This window comes from Amphiura filiformis, chromosome 17 (genome assembly GCF_039555335.1).
Source record: "Amphiura filiformis chromosome 17, Afil_fr2py, whole genome shotgun sequence".
Lineage (NCBI taxonomy): Eukaryota > Metazoa > Echinodermata > Ophiuroidea > Amphilepidida > Amphiuridae > Amphiura > Amphiura filiformis.
In genome coordinates, this window is record NC_092644.1 from 14,316,721 (window position 1) to 14,327,056 (window position 10,336).

The following is a 10,336-nucleotide window of genomic DNA, read 5'->3' on the forward strand; positions in this document are numbered from 1 at the left end:
TTGCAGTTTTTCATAATCCTTAACTGTGTAAGGTATAGGGAGTTCAATTTTCAATTTGACAGATTTCGCAGATTTTCAATTGTCCAGCTTTGAAATGCTGTAACGTTAAACCAGGAGACCCTTAGAGTCTCCTCTCTCATTGAACATTAAATCTTTGGGCTTTTAAAATATAACAGGATTTACAGGAATGACAATTCACCTATCTGATCAATCTACATGTAGAAGTCAATACATTGGGTGGCAAAGTAGCCCCATGGTACTGATGTGATCTGACCTGAAATAATAAGAACTATTAGTATGGATGACTCTGAAAACCCTTTGAACCATTTAAGTTATAGATTTCATTCTGGTTTGAAGGGTATTCCAGAATTAATCTATAAATCTATTCAAACTGTCGGGCGAATATATGAATTAGGGTGGCAAAGTTACCCCGGTATGGGGTGGCAAAGTAGTCCCCAACACTTCACAAGGCTGTGAGGGTACAAATCTACAGATTGAGGGTTTTGATATTTTATCTCAGTAGTAAGGACATAATAAAGTATCAAATTATACATTGGGTGAATTTGTAAAGTCAGTACTTGCAGCTGTGGGGTCGATATTTCACAAAATATGAAAAACGTGTAAAAAAACCCCAAATTTTAAAAATGATTTTCCAAAGTTACTAACCACCATATACATGAACTACATATGTACAGGTATATGGCATATAATATATTTTCACATAGGCAAATTGGAATCCTTGTGTTATTTTTGTGTACTCTGCACTATAAAGGCATATATCATTTTACCGGTTGGGTGGCAAAGTTACCCTGGTAGTGGCAATGTAGCCCCAGTTTACGGTAATCAAACCATTAACTGTTTTTTTTTTTTTTTGACTGGCTAACAAGTCAAAAAAAGATTGAAGTACATTCTTGAACAAAATTAATTGTCCGAATCTGTTACAAAATCACCTTTTACTGCAGCTGTGATCAAATTCAAACTAAAATGCATCTTTGCATTCCTTCTTCATGTTGGTAACTCACAGGTTATTGATTTGGTCTTTTTTTTTTTTTTTTTTGCCTTCTGTTTTCTAGTATTTTGATTGATTTAAAAAGGTGGTTTTTAAATATTCATCACCGTTTTGTAAATTATCATCTGTTCAGCAATTCTCTTATGCTGGGTGCCAATTATTGGACTGTGAATATGGTCAGGAAGCTTTTGCATATCAGTGTATTTTGCTGTTGTTTCAGTTGGACAACTGCTTGGTTACTAACATGTGTTTAGAGTAGATTATTGAGGCAATCCTATGTGTAATTTTGATTCATTTTTCAACCTATTTTTTCCCAGTCAGGGGGATCAGGCTAGGGCTAAGACTATCATAGTTAAGAATTGAGTCGCTCCAGTAAAGAAGAAAAATTATGTTTTTTTGATTCAAATTTAGTAAATATCGCTATGAGGATTTATTTGGTTACGTCAGACTATATAGTACATTGACAGTGCACTGTGCAAGTGTACATTATAATACGTGCTCAGTCATCATTCTTAGTTTTAAACTAACATTGATTGGGTCAGGTTTGGAAAGGCTAATGGAGCATGATGAGGGTAGCAGAAGTTTGGATCAGCCGGTCCAGTGTGCGAAAAAAATAAATCAGACGTGATCGTTCCACTTTGTACAGGGCAAGCGAGTCAGGTTGATATTATTTGTGGAATACCAGGATTGGGGTGGAAAAAATCTTCTCCTGCAGGGCACTACATTGTTGTTTGAAATTAAAGTGGCATGGTCCAATTTATGTTCTGTTGTTTAACTTTACATTTAGCTCTGCCACATTAAAGCAATATATTTTCAAATTTTGAGTTGTAATGGTCTAGGGTGTTTGATATGAGAAGCAAAAACGTATGTAGAGACACCACTAAATCGGGTCCAACCCTATCTGACTGAAGAAATAAGAACCAGTGTTTAATTCGCTGACCATACCAGGAAACATTAAAATGGAAAAAACAAACTTTGAAAAACTCAAATGTCATCATTTCCATGTTTGAATGGGGATTGGTGGTGAGTGTGTGAATGGAGAATGCCAATTGATGTTCTATTGACCATATGGGACTACAGTGCGAATACCCAGGTAAATGTATATGTGTGGTAGGTGGAGTGTGGGAGGTATGTGTAGGGGTGGGGTGTATGTGTGTGGCATACATGTAAATAGGTGCATGGGTGGGCGAGAACATATCTACTCAAAAGCATGCATGTGGTGTGACTGAAATGGATCTATCTCATGTTAATCTTCTGAATGAGTTATATTCCAGTAGAAAGCCATATACCCCTATGGAAGACATGACCATAATCTGCCACACAGGGGTGTAGATTTCAAATGAAGTTACCATTCAGGTAATCCCATTTTAAATTCACACTCCCTCTGTGGGATATTAAGGTCATGTCTTCCATAGGGGGTGTATGGATTTCAACTGGAATAGCCCATTGTCTTTTATAACACAAGATACAACAAGGAAGCACAATTCTTTTTTGTTCCATAAAAACTTGGTACTGATTTGCGGATCAGTGCACAGGCGCAGAGAGCCATTGGGTTTTTTAACACAGACAAGACTTGAACTCCAATCAGTTGGCTTATAAACACCCTCTGCAATAAAGTTAAATACATTTTAACGAGTTATGCGTTGAGTTAACAACGCACCGCAAAGCAATCATGCATAGCATGAATGAACCTTTAGTCTGACATAAAGACTCCTTTGTGTTGTTTATTATTGTATTTCTGATTTCAAGCAATAAAAGAGTGTCACTAGAGTATTAATTGACAAAAGAGAGTCTGAAATGTTCATTCATTTAGTGATACTTTAACATGGTAATCAATATGCTATCTTCAGTAGATAGCAGATATCAGGTACACAATGATTCTGGTTGAAAATAAATTTTTAGGGTTAAGGGCATGTCCTCCATAGGAGGTGTATGGCTCTCACCTTGAATAGCCCAATGTCAAATTAGGTGTGTTTTGAATGATAGTAGCCTTGTGGATCGAAGGTAGATGGTTAGAGAGGAGAAAAGGCATTTTAATGATTTATATTTATCACACAGGTCAAGGCTTCTTAGATAATGTCCAGCTGGGCAACGTCCAGAGAGCAGTCGGTCCCGGCAGTGAGGAAGTCATGTCTGTAGAGCTCTGCACACATCCAGAAGGTTTTGTGGGTCAATTCAACGAGTCGTGTTTGGCAGGATATAGGCGTGATCCACCAAACAGCACAGTCCATTTGCTATGTGTGTGCCATGCCAGTGCAACAATCACGCCAGCTACTGCAATCCTGACTCAGGTATGTTGCAGAAAGACTGATATGAATAGTTTTACCTTATTAGCTTCAGGAGAAGCAACATTGTGCTATTGCAGTCAAAATCCATACGCCAACGCTATGGAAGATATGATCTTAGTCCTCCACAGAGAGAGTGTGAATTTCAAATGGGGTTAGCTGGGTGACTTTTGAAATCTATACTCCCTGTGTGGGAGATTATCTTCCATAGAGGCTGTATATGGATTTCAAATGCAGTAGCCCATTGTTCCTGCTTAATTAATTTGATGTTGTCAAGTGTTTGGACAAACCGTGTGTGCGTACAGTCTGTGCGATTAACTTTTACGCATGCAGTTCAATATCATGCGCTAATCGAAAAACACACTTATGTCACGCTAAACTTGAGGCGAAGTTTTCCTCAAAGTTTATAGTGTAAAAGTTTGATTTTCCTTTGAAACACACAGTAAACTGCAATGCTAAACTTTGCACTTAAATAGTCAGTATGCAAAGTCCATAGTTGAAGTTTTTTTGGAATAGATTCATCAGGATTGTATAGATTCATCAAGTTCACAATTTATATCTAGACAAATCCATTTTCTACTCACTATTCATGAAGAGTCGGCGGATCATCGATTATTGAAGAAGTCATCCAACCTGGATGACAAAACTATCTAAACAGTGATTAGAAATTACGCTGTGCTCAGAGAGATGACTGAATACCTTGCAGTTCATAGCGTGACGGACTTCTGAAAATATTTGCTGCGATTTTGGTTGTGCGCCATAGCGCTGACTGACTAGCGGGCCTGTGTACCGCGGCCCACATCTATTTGACCCCGCAATAAAACCTCATTTGAACCCATCTCGCTCAGTCAGTGTTGCCGACAGGGTTTACATTAATGCACAAAACATGCATATTTACGCGTTCAGGCACTTTGCAGACCCCTTCAAATGCAAGGTCGCAAAGTCCTACGCATACAAAGTCTTGAAAACGTACGCATTCAAATTGCAAGATTTGAATAGAGAAACACCCGATATTGTGCATTTTTTTCGGCTTTTGGCATTTAGGACCTACTCCCAATGTGCAGGACCTGTCACATTTTGTCAGCATCGATCGATGCAAGTTTTAGTAATGTGATTCTCAAGATTTGTATAGTGTCAGTAGATCTGTGTAACATTTTAGTTTGGGTCCTGTTTTCTGTTTAAAGCAATGATTTAAATTAATGATGCACCAAATGACTCAGCATTCCTTACTTGCACCATGGCAAGCTCAACCCCAGATCTCAACGGCGGAGGCCCTTCCCCACCCGTCTCACACACCCGCCATCCTGTGCCTCAAACAGCTGGGAACCACACTGAACCCACCGCCCCCTGATGTCCCCACTCCAGGCAAGAGTGCCACCCTCCCATCACCCATAACATCCACCCCGGTGTCCACCTCCTAGTAAGCCCCGCAACACCAAAAGCTATTTTTGAGTCACCCTTACATCTCCCCCACCTCCACCCCCCACCCAACGAAGTTTCCCTTGTCCTCCTTAACACTTCCGGAGACCTCCCTGTCCAAGCGAGCCCACTCCTCCCCTACCCCACCCGCCCCGGCTCTCCCCCCGCCATCAGCCAGTACACATTAATGGTGCCAAATGGTCCTCCAAATCGATTCAATTAGGTCTTCATTTTGCAAGTTTCTTACTTCTCAGGACCTCCTCCCCCCCTTCTGACTGCCAGTACACATTGGTATGGTGCCAAAATGGTCCTCCAAATCGCTTCAATTAGGTCTTCATTTTGCAAAAGTTTCTTACTTTTAAGGATCTCCTCCCCCCCCCCTTCTGACTGCTATAGATCCGCTCCAAAAACTGCTCCAAAAACACACACATTGTTAAAAATGTCTTCAAAATAATATTATAAATATACCCCTTAAGGCAATGTTTTGGACCCCTTCAGAGGAAAAATTAACAATTGAAAGGGTCCACAAAAAATTTGAAAAAACTCCTTCAGCAAAATGCTTAAAGAAAACACTGGTTGCCGATACCTTACAAGCAGTGAAAGAAGCATTAAGGCGTGGCGAATCAACAATTGACCTCCTAGTCCAAGCCAAATGTCCTACGTCAGCTTCGTTTAGCCAACAGAGACACTTCATTGATAACCCATCCAATATTTATTGATGTATGTTGCGCTCCATCAACTCATGGTAAACGATCTTATGTTATATACTGAACTAGCACAATAGAACTGACACGCTATGTTCTTGTAAGCCTATACATTAATATGTGAATGGTATTTTTTATAGGCTTATGAGCAGAAAGACAAACAGAGATAGAAAATGGCCAAACTTGGATATTTCAGATGAAATGATAGAATATAATACCCATAACCTCTGCATTCAAGTTTAAACTGCAAGATAATATGTGGGGCTTATGTTATCATCCAGATGGTTGCATGGCAGACTATCTGGTTGGCTGTCAGTCCAGGCATCCTCAGAACCATTAATCAACTGTGCTGCGTGCAGAATAAACCCAATGACCGATCATTAAAAATAAAAATAAAAATTGTAAATTTAATGCAAAGTCTTCCAGTTCAGTAATTGTCAATTGCAAGATGTACAAATAGTGCTGCTTACACTTCATTGCCTTTAAACATTGTGATCATTCTTATTTTTCTCCAGGTTGATGAATTGACACATCTGTACACACTTGGAGTCAGGCCAGACAACAAAGATATGAAATAGGAATATATAGAGAACAAGACATCGGTTGAAGAAACAGAAGATGGGGACTATAACTAAAGAATTGATGATACCAAGGCAGATCATTTTCAGTCCATCAAAATAGATATCAAAGCATGAAACTGATTAACCTTACCATTGGTGATGCAAGGCAGATACGATAGTTCATATTCACCACAAAAGGTTTGCATCCTCTGTGCATTTTCACCGTAGTTGGTATAGAAATTATGTTGTCAGGAATTGCATTGGTTCATTGGAGAATAAACAATACTATTTTTTTGTTTCTATTCTACATACTCTAATGTGTGATAGATGACAGGCTCTAATATGTTGAGTAGTGGCTACCGGGCAGGTCCACTATGATAAAAAAGAACCTAATCAAAACAAAAAATCATATTGTTTATTTTCATTCTTAAGGTCTGTTCATACTACGCCGCAATAGCTTTGAGTTGCCACGCTGCATCGTTCTCCAAAAATACTGTGTTGCGGTATGCAATAAAGTTAAATACATTTTAACTTGGAAATACAATGAATTGCGTTGAGTTAAGATCTATCACCAACACACCGCAAAGCAATAGCGGCGTAGTATGAATGGACCTATACAGTTATGAAATTGTGACAAAACAGACAATATGCAGAGAAACAATTAAAGCCATGTGTGATTTTGCTCCACAACGACACCATCAATTTTTCTTGAATTTCTACTTTTGCATGATTGTAATGCTCCAATGGTGTACTGAAATACCACATGAAATATGCTAAGCCTGAAGTGCTTTATTTACAGTAAAATTTAAGTTTTTATATTAAGTCTGGAAATCTCTGGTTTAATTCCGAGTACGCCGATCGAGTAATGGCTAATGGCTATGATGAACTATTTGGGACTTCTTTGGTGAAGAACGGAGCAGTTTTCAGGTTTTGCACGCTTAATGTTCTGATCATTCTATAACTGATGAGGGCATCCTCACAAACTAAATGTATATATCAATCAATCAATCAATCAATCAATCTTTATTTCATTCAAAATACAACAATACAATAACAGCAAAACAACACATTTGAATGAGGAGATGCTCAGAAGGCCAAAAAGGCCTGAACAAGCACCCCCAAGTATATGAATCTTGTGTATTTTTTATAGGAACATGACAACTGGCAAAATTATATTAAGGAAGATATATACAATGTGGCCAGAGAAGTTTCAATCTGGTTTCTTAATTCCTTCTGTCTCTTAAAATCAACAACATCCTTATTCCCAGTTCTCTCTATTGTGAAAAGTGCATTGACCCCAGTTATTTAACTGTGTAAATAAATTATATATGTGTCTATGATGAGAATGATAGCAGTGATTCATAGTGAAGGAATTGAGAAACCAAACTGCCTCTTTCAAGGCTTAGTTATATGGCATGTAGCTCAAACATATCTCCAAAAAAAGAAGTTGGTTCCAGGTGTCTGATGTGGACTTGAAGGGCAATTGAGGTTCAAAATTTATTTTGTTCATTTTTGAAGGCCTGTAACTCAGTTGAACAATTTTGAATTGGCCCATTCTTTTGTGTGTGAGTAGTAGTATGGCTCTGACTTGGGTGGTCAAATGGTCACCCAGCTAGGGTAATCAGTTGGTGCATAAATTGGCTATAAACTTTGGTACATGCAATTTAAATTTTTGCTGAACTAAACTACTTTGTCATTACAAAAACATGGTTTATGACTAAGTGCACATTCAGTCCTTGGGCATGGCCTGGGCTAGAACTGCTTCACCAACTCTTTCTCTCTCTCCTTAAAACTTGAGTAACAAGTGATTATGCATTTACACAAGTAAAAAATTCTAAGATTTTTGCTATTTTTATAAGAATTGTTTCTAATAATGTTGGAAAATACAAGCAAGAGTAAGGAACGCGTCCAAAGCAGTGTGTGTAGTATATGGAGTTGTGCGCCTGCATTATACACAATGTAATGGTTCATATTTTTCTAACATTTGCTCTTATTGGTTCTCGCTATATAAGAGTGTATAAAGAAAAAGTTAGTTAATACTGCAAGATGCAAATGCACAGCATCATGAAACATGCTTAAACTACGGGTGAGTGCAATTATACATTATTTATGCACTCTGCATATTTTAAGAAGGTATATATATTAATGAGGTATTAAAAAATTACCCAAATCAAAAGTAAAATTAATAAAACTCTGAATAGACTCATCAGGTTTGTAGATATACATTAAGGAAAATTTTCATTGAAACAAAACCAAATAATTTACTCAATATTGATAGGATGGACAGCGAGTAACGGAAGACCAAGACAAGGCGCTGGGTGCTGTGGCTACCCCGGCTGGTCATTTAAGAAAGTGAAAGACAAAATGGCAAACAAACAGAGCAAGCCTATTAACATCAAGAAAGGCAGTACCAGTAATCCCACTAAAGGTTTTGTGTTGATTCCAGTATGTTGAGGGACTCGCTGGCAAAGCCAATAGGATCTTCTGGAAGCTTGCACGGAATAGCCACTGCCATGAAGCCTAAGTACCCAACACTACGCGCCGTAAAATAATAGTCCATCCCAAAGACAAAATAGACCTCTTACGGGGTACTACACCCCTGGCCAATTATTTGCCTATTTTTTAAAAAAAAAAAAAAAATTATAGCGCATTGGTTACAGGTAAGATATGTATATAGGGGTAAAGACTACAACTACTACACTGAAAATTCAGCAACTCAACGCAATTAGTTATTGATTTATTGATCAAATATTGGTTTTCTCTCATTTTTGACTGTAACTCCACAACTGTCGTCTCAGTCTGTGCTGAAAGAAAATTTCCAGTGCAGTAGTTGTATTCCTTGCCCCTATAATATACATATCTTACTTGTCAACAATGTGCTATAATTTTTGAGAAAAATGCAAAAATAAGCACAAAATTGGGCAGTGGTGTAGTACCCCCTTAACACTACTGACTGCATTTATGAAATACCATGCGCTAACTGCAATCACTCCTATGTTGGTAAAACGGGACGCAAATTTGAGACACGCCTAAAAGAGCACCAAAAAGAAACAGACAGGGTGTCAAAAACGAAAGCTAATTACACCCGGTAAACCCGGAAACAATCTGCAAGTGAGCAGTCAAATTCAGCTGTAACAGACCACGCAGTGCAACAAAACCATGTCATCAATTGCGACAAAGCTAAAGTTCTCTGCAAGGAGTGTGATATACTGATGCAATTTAGACATGTCAAAGAATCAATATGGATCAGGAAAAAATGAACCAATGTCATGAACAGAGACGAGGGGGCCCACTACCCGAGTCGCATGTATGATCCTCTCCTGGCTGTAAATACACCCTCTACAGTCGGGATACATCCAACCGGAAGTAAGGATCATCCATCATCATTCTGATGATGCCTATCGACCATGATAGGCGTAAACCATCAATAGTGAGTAAATTATTTTGTTTTGTTTCAATGAAAATTTTCCTTAAAATAAAACTATTATCATTGCTAAACCCATAATTAAATTGATGAAGCCAATAGTGTATGTGCATTGTCAAAAAAAAAATCAATACATGAAACGTATTAAATCACAGATCCGCAGCTATTATATTATATTACTCATGAATATCAACACCGCCTATGAATCTCTGCAGTTGCACAGCTAAAGGAAAAACAACACTAGTCTCTGAAGTTGCACATTACAGGGCATCCAGGTGTAGGAAAAACAACACTAATCTCTGATGTTGAACATTTTAAACACTTGAGAACGCTCCTGCAATCTTATTGGTTCTTACCCAGCTTTACCCGTGTGATATGACACGATATTACACGGTCAGCGTGTAAAAGGCCAACGCGATACGCGCATACTCGCTATTTGGACCAATCGGAGGCGCACAGCAACAACGGGACTGATCGATTTTAAGCCCGAGGTAATTCCTTGCAAAATGTAGATTTAATTTGATTAAAATTTGTATAATATTTTTATTTGAATTGAAGTGTTTAAGAATGAGAATAAGAGTATTGTTTTTAGCAAGAAACATCTATCGTCTCATGTAACGGCGACATCATTATTTTTATGGCGTAAAACAACTCAGCTTCACCTCGTTGTTTTACTTAAAATAATGATGTCGCCTGTGTTATATGAGACGATAGATGCACTCCAGCGGCTAAAAACAATACCTTTATTCTCTAATTAGAGGGCATCCAGGTGCAGGAAAAACAACACAAGAGTGTATGAACCTCAACTAGGAAAAATTCTAGTTAGAATTGCTGCTAAATTTAACCTAGATTTTACAATGCAAAAAGATGTTATGTGAAAGAGGTGGTCAACTATTTCAGGAATTATGGTATGGTCGTATGTGTCTTGAACTCGC

The 10,336-nt window shown here is 38.2% G+C and overlaps 1 protein-coding gene across 1 annotated transcript; it reads left to right on the forward strand.

The window, feature by feature from the left end:
• The first annotated feature begins 2,760 nt into the window (after positions 1–2,760).
• LOC140137354 (laminin subunit gamma-1-like) lies at positions 2,761–6,966 on the forward strand. The gene is made up of 2 exons (XM_072158993.1): positions 2,761–3,300; positions 5,933–6,966. Exons 1-2 carry the CDS (start codon positions 2,989–2,991, stop codon positions 5,993–5,995), a joined length of 375 nt encoding a protein of 124 aa, XP_072015094.1. The 5' UTR covers positions 2,761–2,988; the 3' UTR covers positions 5,996–6,966.
• Positions 6,967–10,336: the final 3,370 nt, after the last annotated feature.